Source organism: Bicyclus anynana, chromosome 2 (assembly GCF_947172395.1).
Source record: "Bicyclus anynana chromosome 2, ilBicAnyn1.1, whole genome shotgun sequence".
In the NCBI taxonomy this organism is placed as follows: Eukaryota; Metazoa; Arthropoda; class Insecta; order Lepidoptera; family Nymphalidae; genus Bicyclus; species Bicyclus anynana.
Genome location: NC_069084.1, coordinates 15,911,797 through 15,925,956, shown reverse-complemented (window position 1 = coordinate 15,925,956; position 14,160 = coordinate 15,911,797). Strand labels below are relative to the sequence as shown.

General features: G+C 35.1%; 1 protein-coding gene across 2 annotated transcripts in view; it reads left to right on the top strand.

Annotated features, from left to right (window-relative positions):
* Positions 1 to 14,160, top strand: part of LOC112055995 (zinc finger protein ubi-d4) — a 29,018-nt gene that overhangs the window by 1,284 nt on the left and 13,574 nt on the right. For both annotated transcript variants that reach the window (XM_052885191.1, XM_052885190.1), the window contains exons 4-8: positions 258 to 432; positions 1,017 to 1,217; positions 2,194 to 2,278; positions 12,555 to 12,773; positions 13,864 to 14,063. In XM_052885191.1, coding sequence (XP_052741151.1) covers positions 258 to 432; positions 1,017 to 1,217; positions 2,194 to 2,278; positions 12,555 to 12,773; positions 13,864 to 14,063 — 880 coding nt within the window. The remainder of the gene's footprint in view (positions 1 to 257; positions 433 to 1,016; positions 1,218 to 2,193; positions 2,279 to 12,554; positions 12,774 to 13,863; positions 14,064 to 14,160) is intronic.

The following is a 14,160-nucleotide window of genomic DNA, read 5'->3' as shown; positions in this document are numbered from 1 at the left end:
TTCATCAGAAACACAATGTCTGAGCGGCCAGGACTTTATTTCATACCATAAACTCGTGTTTCAAAAGTGCTTGTAACCTAAACCTAATTGAAATAAATGGATATGCATGCCTTGTGTTCAGAGTGGACTTGCCAAATTGTATGGCTATGCTTGTTGCTAACCTCATGATCCTCGTAACCATCAGACGTTGTGTCAGAGCTAAGCACTGGACCACTGGCAAAGAACCCACAAGGATATAATATGTTAATTGCTTACAGATGGAGGAAAACTCGCAGACAATATCTAACAATGTCTTCCACAAGGTGGGGCTGGCACACTTCGGATGCTGCAGAGAATACTGGCGACGGTGAGAATAGCTCTGGCTTACCAGAAGGACTTATTGGTGATGAGAGCAGAGATGGATCACAGAGTGCCGTTAAAGATGATCCCAAGGTAAATCTCAATAGCACAACGATAAGCAGTTGGACTCATCACTGAGGTGGTTTGATCCCCGCCCTGTTGGTCTATTGTCGTACCCACTCGTAGCAGTCAAAAAGTAAAAAAAATAGCAAATATTCTTTTTAAAATAAAAAAAAATCCCCAAGTGGGCAAGGATTGACCCATCCTTATAGCTAAGGAGGCAACTGTTTGATAGTAAGTTAAGATAACAGTAACTCTAGGCTGCTGTTAATTTATTTCTCTTATAAGAAATCTATTTTTCTTATAAGAAAAATCCCAATAACATATTTTTTTGGTTGTCCTGACCTGGCAAAGTCACCGACATGCTCAACAATCCACAAAGCTAAAGTGGCACAAATGTGCTTGAATGGCGACCTTGTACTAGAAAATGCTGTGTTGGTGGACCCCCAACCAGGTGGACTGACGACGTCAAGTGAGGCACAGTGATTCGTAGGATGCAGGTGGTTCAGGATTGTGATGTTTGGAAGTCCTTAAAAAAGACCTATTCTGCAGTGAAGGTTCATCGGCTGATGTGATGATGATGATAAGGATTTTTGATAATTAATTGATTGTTCTAGGAATGGTTCTACGATGAATTAGCAATTGAAGAGATGGAGACAGGCGAGGAGCCGGACCCGGAATCAGACGAGGATTATTATGACGACACATACGCGAACAGGCGCAAGCGACGCGGAGTCGCGCCCACAGGCCCAGGCTCCAGAGGAGGAAGAACTAGGAAGTCTCAGCCTGATGATACACCGGTTAAGAGAGGACGAGCGGTAGGTAGCCTCTGCCAATTTACACCACATTGGTTATTTAATTTCAAGTAGATGTTCCTGTGGCAATATCTGAATAAAACTAGCTCTGACTATAATAATTAATGTCTATTGTCTGAGCCAAATTTAATCTAGATCCACTCAATTGTTGAGTTGTGATAAACATCCATAAAATAGTTTTCTGGAATTTACCAATTTTCTGTACAATAGAACAATAAGAAAATTATAGGGGTAAAAATAGGTATGTTCTCAAGAGGACCAAAAGGGAAAATAAAATTGAATCTGAGAGTTAAACTGTGTTTTAAAATGATAACAGCCTCTTTATTTTTATTAAGAATCATATCCATACTTCTATACTAATATTTATAATATTATAATAGAGGCATATACATATTCATATTCAGAGAGAAATATACATATTCTCACGAGAACGGGAACTACGCGGGTGAATTCGCAGGGCGTCGGCTAGTAAAAAATAAGCGTTTAAATTTATACTTGTTTACTATTTTGCTCAATTTCACATTGTCTTTGCCTGGTAATTTACATTTGTGATACATTTTTCTCCACTTTTTTTTCTTGTTATTTTTTCAACCGATTTTTCTCTTGGTACACCTTTTTTTCGTTTGTTTGTTGCCAGTAGAAATGGACAAAGAGAGTAACAATTTGTCCATTTTTTCTTATATCAATCAATCCAATATTGCAAATATTATTGTAAATATGGTGTATGTACGATTTATGTAATTAATATATTGGATAGAAGCAGGCGTTACTTTGCGGAAGCTCATCATGATTAAATGTATAATGATTTATTAATTTTGGTATAAAAGAAAAGCCGACGAACCCATGCGACAACGTCAACCAGTTCCGACAAAATACGTTTCACCCCGAAACTGGAGCATCCTCAGGAGATGTTGACTCTACAACTACTTGCTTTTCGCGGATGATAGCAAAATCATTATATAATTATTGTAATTCTCAGGGTCGTGGTCGTAAACGCGCGGGCGCGCCGTCCCTCCTGCCGTACGAGGTCGCCGGCGACGCGGAGAAGCCCTTCGGATGCGAACGTAAGTCCCGCAGGAAACACTAGTCGACCTTGTAAGCCTTAGTCTACACAGTGTATACTGTATGCGCGGATATTTTGAAAGTTATTCGATCGAAGCTGATAAATTTTTTGAGCGTTTTCTAGCATTTGTATTAATACAAATCTGTAGGTACGGTACATGCAATGCGGGCGTTAACGTAGTACCAAGTTGTAGTGGTAAAAATATGTACAGACAAAACTAAAATGTATGCCAAACTAAAATGCATGTATGAGTATACATAGACGCTGTTTGATATTTGATGTGATCAATTAATTTTACTAAATGCAGATTTGAACGTGATTGCTGCGCGTCGTTAACGTAATAATACGAGCGTTAATATGTCCGCTTTTTTCACCTAAAACGCAGTAAACGCGCGTGCAAAATACGCTGTGTATACACAGGCCTTTATAATGATGGATACTAAGAGCTAATGGTTTTGATTGATATTGGTTAAGACGTATTTGAATAGGTACGATAGAAGAAGTGATTAGGAAATTGACTGTAGATGAGTTTTGTTTTACGCCAACCACACACGGTCAAATATATCAAATCTTCTGTGCTGCAATATAGGAATGGTATGGTTTAATATTATTTCACTGTTTACATCCCTGAGCGCACTGCAACCATGATGGTGTGTGGCTGGCGTTACGAGCAATATTATGTGCACTTTCAAATTGGTTTAAAAGTATATCAATTGTTTGAAAGTGGAAAGGAATCATGGAAAGTTCATGTGCCTCGTTTGAGCTAAGTTGACATTTGTTATGTATAGTGCCACAAACTTATCTGATCCTTCTTCTTCTTCTTCTTCTGCTGATTGTGTTAGTACCGAAGGTTCCTTATTGGGACCTCAGCAGCGTCACCGGGGGTTTTGGGCGAGCGCAGAAGCATCGCCTCAGGTCAGAAAAGTATGTGGCATTTTATGTTTGACTAAAAGTAACTCTTTAGCTTTAGAATCTTGGAATGACTATTAAAATTTTTGGCGTCATAGTATAAGAAAAGTAAATTATTTGGTGTTGCCAATATCCTTGAAAACAGCTTTAAGTAAATGGCAAATCCATGGTAACAATTTAATATAAAAACATACTCTCATATTACCAAATAATTGTAATTTATGCAATTTATAGAAATGCTCTAAACAGCTATTTGGATTCCATATTGTTTTATCTGTGTATGACACACAGATAAAACAGAATGTCTCCTGATATCTCCCTCAGAAGGTGAGCGAAATTGCCTGTGGAGTCCAAAAAAAGATTTGAAAATTAGGAAAATCCTTGTAAATTGCAATTTAGAAAAAAGAATAGTTTAAGACTTTTCGTATATTTATTATTTGAAATAAATATACATATGTAGAGGAAATGATTTCTTTATTATAAGAAAATTTTTTTTAATAATAATTAATTGATAATAATAACTTAATGAATTTGGGAAAATTTAGCAACCTTTTAATCAATTCATATTTAAGCTTGTATTGTTTGATATATTTTTTTGGGTTTCAAGTTGATCGTATACAACAGAACTTAAAAAGCGCAGAAATCTTTCAATATGTCATGACAAAGCTTCTTAAGCGTGCTATAAACCTGCAGTTTTAATGTTATAGTCGACCTGTTCAGTGAAAACGCAAAATGAGAACTGTATAGTTAAAACTGACGGTGTATGCTTGTGGCTTTATAATCCTCACTAAACAAATAGGTCTAACATGCGCCAACAACATAATCTCGTCAAGAAAAAATACTAGTACTCATATTTGCTTATATTATAGTCTGCCACTATGTTTGGCAGAATATATTATAAATGTATAGATTTTTTCTCGTGAGGTATTTTTATAAAGTGGTAACCTTGCTATGAATCGTTTGATCATAAATGCTAAACGTTGACTTGCCTTAACTGATTGAAAAACAAACTTACAATACAATAAACATATGTAGATCTTAATTTCAAATGAGGTATTGCTCAATTTTACACAATTTCAGTAAAATATGTAACAAAGTTTTAATTGGAAATGTTCATATGAACCACACAATTAAATGTTTTCGTCGTCCAACATCACAAATTGAATAAATAGATATTTATCAAACATTGAATTATTTATAAGGACATCATGCCAAATAATATATTGCTCGATATTTTTAGGCCAGTTTGTAATTTATTTTCCATTTTCGGGCATTAATTTTTGGCTGATATTAATAAATTATTGTAGAATGAATTGAAATAGCCTTAAGAACTGCTGTAACGTCAGGGCCTTAAATTCACATACGCTAGCCTTAGATGATATAGTCACTCAAATATAACCATATTATATTATGTACAATGAAGTGTATAATGAAGTATATTAATTTAAAAAGTATCAATTTCACCTCAACAAGTAATAGGATACATTTCAATTAATTAAATGAAACATGTCAAACGTTCAAGTGATTTTACAGAAAAATATAAGGAAACTACATATTATAATCTATGTTTTAGCAAATTAACTGAATCCTTCAACATCAGTATTGCCAAACTATCTTATATAGTTTGGCAATAGCCATGTTGAAAGAATGTCGTTAAATTTACTGACTGTATGTGCTAGTTAGCACTGACAACTCTGTTTTTCTCTTATGTCAAAACTTCCAATTTTATGTAGATAATATAATTTTAAACACTTTTTTAAATCCTATATCTTCTATACATGAAGATGAAGATAATCAAAAAATAAATCGCTGATACTCGTATATTTAATACATATTTTAATTATACATACAAATTGTGTTTAGGATATTTTTATATATAATGGAAACATGTAGATTGAGATTACAAGCAATATAACAATATGACTTTTAATTAGACAATAGAGATATCAATAGACACATATGGACTTAGCTCTAGAAATATCCTAAATATATAATTATTATTAAAAGTTCCAATCATGTCATTTTTAATAAGTATAAAGATTGCCTATTAAAGTGGCTGTATGATCCCAATTTCCTTAGTCAAAAAAGAAAATGAGTGCTTTTTTAGAATTTTTTCCTACGCGACAAAGACAGAATGCATATTTTGATGGACAAGTTAAATATGGTATTTGAATGTAAACATATAACCAAATAAGGTAACAAAGCATACGCTTTGTTGTCTTCATGTAAGCACTGCGGCGATAGCAAGGCGTTGTATGCTGTAAACTATGTCGCCTGCACGAATGGAGACGCATTTGCCTTAGGCAGGATCGAAAATGGATATTGCATTGATGGACCAATTTAAACTTATATAGGTTTATCAAATTGGTCTGTTTTTAGATACACTATATATAAATCCGAAAGCAAAATTGCTAAAATGCCTTTTTAGATAAGTAAATTTTGTAAATAATTGAATCTCGAAAACATTTTTTTCCAATTTCTGAAATCAAAAGATCTCTTACTTCATCGTTTCTCACTTTTCAACTGAATGTCTTAATGATTTTAATTTACGTGAAAATCTAATATTTTTCGGATAATAAAGTTTCGGATTTTAAGAATAGATATTGTAATGTAATCTGTTTAGTCCTTAATAACTACCTACTTTATAAATACCAGACAAAATGTCGACTGTCGCATACACAGAGAAAATACATAAAATAATATTTTGTCTGTGGTCGCATTTAAATAGTGTTTTATAGCAAGTTTTAGTGTTAGTTTTTTAGCATCACATTTTATCGTAAGTAATAATCAATTTACTGTTTATGGAATATGACTTCCCTTAATTAATGAAACTATTTTATTGTGTATCAAAATATTAGAAACTTTTGTGATAACCCTTGTGTATATCATCACAATTTCTTAATAATTTTCTTCAACGAATATTTTATACACTAGGTTTTGTGTGATGAGCTACCTGTATAATCACATCAGATTCTCGTGTTAAATTTATTCATAGTTTCATATATTCGGAGAAGATTTATTATTAAGGAACACAATCACATTTTGTAAAACAGTGTTTTTTTGTGATTTTACAATTTACACTTTCGTACCCTATATGATCGCTTTTTTTTAATCAATACTTGCCGAGGTCTCTTTACTCGGAATATTAAACACTCTGGAAGATGATATTTTAATATTTTCTATGTTTTAGTACCAAAACCACATTTTGTTAAATGACATATAACAATAAGAACAGTGGTCCCAATGACTTGCCTTGTGTAACATCCTAACAAAAAGTTGTTTTATACTGAAATTAATTATTGTTTAAAAACATGGCATCTGAATAGTAACTATAGTGATTTAAAAGGAGAAGTAATATTTTTGAGGTACTATTTTTTAAAGTTTCCCAAAGATCCTACCTTAGACTAAAAGAGCTGTCAATTACGAAAGTTCAAAATGGTATAACGCCTCAACTTTAGAATAAGACGCAAGGTACGAAGTAACACCAACTAAATTTAAATACACTGCCACATGTATCATAATTATAACTTTTGTTTGATGGGAGTATAGTCCTTGTTAAATATAGTTAGGCTTAGTGAAATTAGTGTAGATGCGCCTTATTGTTTTATTATTGACCATGCATTAAAAAGGCAATGATATCCATAGTCCAACGCTGTACCAAGATCGGAAGATGTAGTTAAAAAAAAGACTGCCAAGAACGTTCACAGTTGTAAAGCTTTGATTTAGTTGTCAAGCTAAGGAACATTGCCTTTTTATGAAATTTCAATGTTGATTGTATATTATTACTATAGTTATTTGAGCTACGAATGACTATGCATGAATTCTATTTAGTTCCAGGATCCAAAATTTTTGTGTTTATTTTTGATTGGAATTTAACTTTATACATTTAGAAAATTCTCCAACATCAGCTACACACGATCATGTATACCTTCAAGTTCGCAGCGCGCTTAGGGATATGGGCAGTGAAAAAGAAGATTTTATCGAAGCTATAACCGTATTACGATATTTTTTTATTGAAATATGGTTACAGTTTCTTTATCTTTTTCACTGCCCACATAAGCGCGTGATTTTATGTCGCTGGTGTAAAATGGTCAACTCATTTTTAGTGAATGTCAAAGGAGATGTCCCAAAATTGCTCCAGGTGAAATGAAAAATTAATATTTTTTGATATTGAAAGATATAAACAGAAATCTCTCAGAAATAGCGGGGATTTAAAATCATTTCAATTTTTACCTTCCAGATAGGTATTATGTGTGTTATGACACTTAATACGCAATAACCCCGCTATCTAGGATCAAAAATAAAATTTATAATAATTAATCAGGACATTACAATCAACCCAAGAGTAAAAATTTCATTGTGACACTAACTTTTTCTGTCTGGGGCAAAAAATGTATAGAGAGTGGGACATCTCCTTTGTTAAAGACTTTTTCGTTTAAGATTCAGCATTTTTCTTCTTCAACAACTTCATGTGAAAAGTTAATTCTTAGCTCGACTTCGTCATTGTCCTTATAAATCTTATGAATATTAATCACAATGTTTTTAAAGTCAAACATGTTCGCACTGATTGGTTACGTATGCAGTATGACTCGTGTGTCTGTGATAGTTCTATTTATTTCTTTTATTTTGTTTCGGTTTAAGATCTAGGTGTTTAGATTTAATTCCTAGGAATTGACGATTTCTTTATTCAGTTTTGCAATGACTAAAGTTTTGTGAGAACTTGCAAATACCTGTGCCAAAAGATTCGTTGGTTTGATCGTGTAAAACGTCTTTAGGAAAATTAAGCATTTCATTTCTTGTACATAAAAGTTTCTGGCTTGATAATACTTTGAATTTGAATAGTAATTTTACAGCTTTCGTTCATACACTGTTTCATATTAGGAAATGGTGTATTCTAGTAACTTGCAAGTGATTGTACTTGAAATCTCAGTTATTATTTATAGCTTCTTAAAATGTAATGCTTGATTTTCTGAAGTTTATATTATATGGAAATGAAAGGTAAAAAAGAAATGATCTTAAAATTGTGTGTAGATATTGAAATTGTTTAGTCTTCCAGTTTGAAGTAAAGCTGATGTAAATGTATGAAATGTACATATCTTTAAAAAAAAAATTGCGCAGATTTTGAAGCACAGGTGTTAAACGTTTTAGGTTGTGTGATAATGGAAAATGTGGTGGTTTTTTATTTGAATGCCCCTCAAATGTGCCGTGCCATGACCTCATATATCTATACTAATATTATAAAGAGGTAAAGTTTGTAAGTTTGTAAGTTTGTAAGTTTGTAACAATTTTTTGAAATGGGGTAATCTTCGGAACTACTGGACCGATTTTAAAAATTCTTTCACCAGTAGAATGCTACGTTATCGGGGAGTGCTATAGGCTATATTTTATATTTCTATCATATATAACTACTGAGATATCGCGGGTTTTCTCTTACAGGTCAGACCGAAAAACTTACTTTTTCGCATGCGCTGCCTCAACCATTGCGTATAACTGAAATAAATGTATGGAGGCTTTTTGAACCTTTAAAAGTTCTACAAAAAAGTCCGCGACACCATATATCTATCTTTTATATTTTAGCAGATATAGTACCTTTAGTACTTTAATAAATTATTTAAATTTTAAACTAAGGTTTACGTCATTATTTACACAACTAAACTTAAATCCTTATCAAAATAAATTATTTGATAATCACAAGTATATTATAGAGATAAGATTTGCCCTTTACAGTATGTTAATTAGTTATATAGTTTCGGAGATAATACAAAATTTCTGAAAGTCGCAGAAACGCCGCTATATGACGCCCCGCGGTTTCAATTACGTGGTTCCCGTTCCCGTATGAATATGAGGACCAAACATAGCCTATGACACTCGCAAATAATGTAGCTTTCTATTGGTAAAAGAATTTTCCAAATCGGTCCAGTAGATCCAGAGATTACCCCCGACAACCACACAAACTTTACCTCTTTATAGTATTAGCATAGAAGTCGCTTGGGAAATTATAGTCTTTTGGTCATTGCACCACGCACAAAATGCTGGACCAATTTTGCGCTGAGGGTAAGGATAGGATAGAGATAGGGAAGGGGTAGGATAGAGGTAGGGTAGGGGTAATTTAGGGAAAGTGTAGGGTAGGGTAGGGTAGGGTACGGATAAGGTAGGGGTAGGGTACGGATAAGGTAGGGGTAGTGTATTGTAGGGGCAAGGTAGAGGTAGGGGAAGGATATGGAACGTCTAGGGTAGGGGAGGAGTAGGATAGGGGTAGGGTAGGGTACGGGTAGGGTACGGGTAGGGTAGGGTTAGGGTAGGGATAAGGTAGGGGTAGGGAAGGGTTAGGGTTAGCGGTAGGGTAGGAGTAAGGTAGGGGTAGATTAGGGGTAGGGTAGGATAGGGTATGGATAGGTTACGGGTAGGGTTAGGGTAGGGTAAGGTGGGGGGAGGGAAGGGTTAGCGTTCGCGGTAGGGTAGGAGTAAGGTAGGGGTAGGGTAGGGTAGGGTAGGGTTGGGTAGGTTTACGAGTAGGGTAAGGTAGAGGTAGAGAAGTTTACATCAATTTTTACGCGGACGAAGTCGCGGGCGTCCGCTAGTGTCATATACAGTGTTTTGTGGTATAGCTGGATACAATCTTTATGACGGTTGATATCTAAAATCTTATATTGCTCAGTTTACCCCACGATGTTCCGAAAAAAAGTTTTGATGCTATAACAACACTCATAAATGAGGTCCTCGCAGAAATTTTACTGGCATTTATATTAAATGTATTCAACTTTAATGTGGTTATTGAATATGTATATTATACACTATAACATCTCAACTGATTCTTTTTTTTTTTAAAAACAAAGAATAGTGATTTTTAAATAGTGTAATAGTTACAATTTTACTGGCATTGAATTTTTTTTGTAAAGACTTGGTGATATTGTGAAATGCATTAATATTGAATCTCAGCTGCTATTTTGACTGAAAACAAAGATTATTATTTTACCAAAAAATTACTTTTTTCAAATAGTGTTTTGTTATGGCACGGTAGTGTTGGGATGCAAGTGAAATTCTGCAAAAAATCTTAGAAAATAAATACCCACGTCGTATTGTGTGTTAATATTTTATGTTCTTGATCTAAATCTTAGAAATACAAAATTAATTTTAATATTTATTGCCAAGTTTTGTCTCATATTTAATTCTTAAGATAGGACGAACATTAAAATTGTATTACGCTATAAAATTATTGGGCATTATTTTTGAAACAGTTATCAATTAATTAATATAAGTAACTCACTAACTAGCTCTGTATGACTGGTTCAATTGAATATGCAATTTCCAAAAGGGTAAATAAATGTCGTATATTCTGTACAAATATAAAATATCTAATAACATACATATTTAGATTAATTTTAGTTATTTTCGAAGGCTAATTAACACCTAAACGTACTTTTAGAATTTGTACACTGGTTTGGAAAAAGTTTTTTTTAAATCCTGGACAGTTTTCAGACATGTGCCCTTTTCGAAATTGCACATTCAATTATATTTCGCCAACGACACATTGTCAAGGACGTGAAATGATGAAATTTTAGTCATTGTGACCTTTTATAATTGGCTTGAAAATAATTATTTCTGTGTATGTGTTGAATGCAGTGAAAGTATTAGGATTCGATGTTATTCAAGATCCAAACTATTATTAGCACCCAAAGATTGTTATGAATTTATAGAAGAATATTTATGTTAAATAAGAAATAAAATTATTCAATGCGTATTTGCTTTTCTTTTTTTTTTAATAAATATCATGATTGGTAGTTCAAAGTTTGGATCTCGTATTACTTTTTGGTGTCCCTCATAATTTTCTGTACACTATACGGCCATGATTTTTAAAATATTTTTTATACTGTGCTATCGTTATGTTTATGTTGTAATTATATTATATTTTAATATTTTATGACGTATTTTACACGAAATAATAATAAGAAATGTATTTTTGTCGACAAAAATTTTATATTTGTACAAAATTTTGCAAAATATTTTTGGTAAGGGTATTAATGCTTTATAGAAAGTTTTGTTTTATAGAATTTTATGTGTGCAATTATTTAAAATTTACACAAAATTTATACAAATTAGGTATATTGTAATAAATTGAACTTTTTTTGTATATTTGTAAATTAAGTTGAATGTGTTTGTAACATGGTCGTTTAGTTTTCGTGCTCACAACCAGAGGGCAGATCCATTGATTTGAAGTCATCAATCACACGCCCCAAGGAGCTGCGTCCTCTAGAACTGAACATAGAAAGAATCACGACGGGCCGTCAATTATACACGTTTTATATTCAAACGCTCAAAACATCATCACAAAACCAAAATGAAGTATTTATTCGAGAATCTTTAAAAAATATCATATTATTGTTTTTGTAGGATATGCGTCATCGACATATCTCGTGATGTCAAAAAGACATTGTCGACCAATAGCGGCGGATTTGATATATCGCTCTTTCTTTCGTCGCTACGCAACGAAAGAGGCGGCAATATTTTCGATTGCGCAGCTATTGTTTGACTTGTGTCTTTATTCGTCTCGAGATATTTCGTAACGCGCATTGTAGGAATACTGGTGATTAGAATCATTTAATTTTTCTTCTCTTTTAATTTAAAGTATTTTGAGAATTAAAGCATCTACAATAAAGTTGTTTATTAAAATGACATTAATCAATCGATCTGCAGGCTAATTCACTAACTTTGACGTATGATAGTTGACATCAACGAAATTGAGATTCTATGTAACAAATGTCATCCGATATAAATGATCGATATTACATACTGAGCGTTTTAATATAAAATGTGTAAGTTCATAATATCACGTGGTTATTGATTGATGACGGATAATTTCTGGAACTGCGCGTCTTAGGCCGTTAGCCGTCGTGGTGCCTCCTCTATGCTCTGTTCTGTTGACGTAGGGCCAACGTTACCCTGTTTTTTTTTAAATAAATTATAAACTTAGACGTAAGGCTTTTTGAGTTGTCGAGCTGAGGCAAGATGGAGGCACTACGGCGGTAAGTATTGGCACTGTTTGAATTTTGTTCTGTTGATACGTTTTATTAATGTAATGTCTTGTTAAGAAAAACTATATTTAAAAGAAATGACCTCACAAGTTTATATTATACTTAGCAAACCCAATTGCCGTTAGAATACGCAGATAAAATATAGGCTGTGTTACTCGCTGATAACGTAGCTTTCCATTTGTGAAACATTAAAATCGGTTTAGAAGTATCAGAGTCTATTCCAAGCAATAATTTTAAAGGTTATTAGTTTAGATTCTTGTTAATATTGTTGTTTTGCATTATTTGCTAGCCTTTAACGTTTTATATATTAAAAAAATGTATGGATTTTTTCTTTAGTGTGTGGTGCAAAGTACAAAACGCGCGCAGGGTTGATCTACCACTTTAACCACACGCACAAAGACGGCGCGACGACGAGCGCGCCGCCCGCCGCGGGCAGCGACAACGACTCGCGCGACAGTCGCGCCGCGCACTCGCCGCCCGCGCCGGCGCAGCCCGCCACCGAGTACCAGGACAGCTACGTGACATTTCTGAACAATCCTGGCGGAGGAACTCCTGGTAAGTGTTACACTTTTACATTTTGTAACACGCGACTGTTTTTATGAAGTGTCGTAACTCACGCGACAGTCGCGCCGCGCACTCGCCGCCCGCCACCGAGTACCAGGATAGCTACGTGACATTTCTGAACAACTCTGGAAGAGGGACTCCTGGTAAGTGTTACACTTAAATTTGTAACACTCGACTGCTTTTATGAAGTGTCGTAACTCACGCGACAGTCGCGCCGCGCAGTCACAGCCCGCCACCGAGTACCAGGACAGCTACGTGACATTTCTGAACAATCCTGGTGGAGGGACTCCTGGTATGTGTTACACTTAAATTTGTAACACGCGACTGCTTTTTTGAAGTGTCGTAACTCACGCGACAGTCGCGCCGCGCACTCGCCGCCCGCCACCGAGTACAAAGATACGTAGTACGTACAAAGTACGTGACTTCTGAACGTGATTTCTGAACAACCTTGGCCGAGGGACGCCTGGTAAGTGTTAAACTTTTACATTTGTAACACGTGACTGCTTTTATGAAGTGTCGTCATTCACGCGACAGTCGCGCCGCGCACTCGCAGCCCGCCACAGAGTACCAGGACAGCTACGTGACATTTCTGAGCAACCCTAGCGGAGGGACTCCTGGTGAGTGTTACACGTCTATATTTGACTGCTGCGACTGCTTTTAAGAAGTGTTGTAACTCATGCGACAGTCGCGCCGCCCTCTAGTCGCCGCACCGCCGTCCGAGCACATAGTTTTGTTGATATTTTCATGAGTTTAGATTTCAGATAAAAAAAATTAAGTCATGAAAGTTATAATTTTGAACGTTTACAACTTGGTTGTAAAACTTTACTAGTTATATAAAATATCTGGATTGGGTCACTACCACCACCACAAGTATTTCTTAGTCCTGAAATGATTCGTTTGCTAATAACAATTAAATTCCTTTTTTTTCTGCAACATGGCGAGGTTTTTCTCTACAACCTCTTTAACTTTACCTCTAGCACGTCAACAGTCTACCTGCACAGTAACGGAGTGTTACGATTTTTATGATGAGAAGTATATTGAAATATACTAGAAAAACCTCTTTAACGAACGTGTTCTGTAGCAGCGGCAGCAGCAGCGGCGCCACCGCCCCCCGTCCGCAAGCCGTCGCCGCCGCCACGGCCAGCGTCCGCCGACACGTCGTCGTCGGACTCCGCGCACGCGCCGCTGGTGGCGCCGGGCACGGCCGCAGCCGCCGCCGCCGTCGTGGTCGCGCCCACCACCAGCACCGCGCCCGAGCTCATGAAGGAGCCCGACACTAAGGTGAGTAATGGGTTTTAGGTATATTTTTCTATACTAATTATTATAAAAAAAAATGCCAAAGCAAAATTGGCCAGTTTTTAAGTGACGTTGTTTTGTG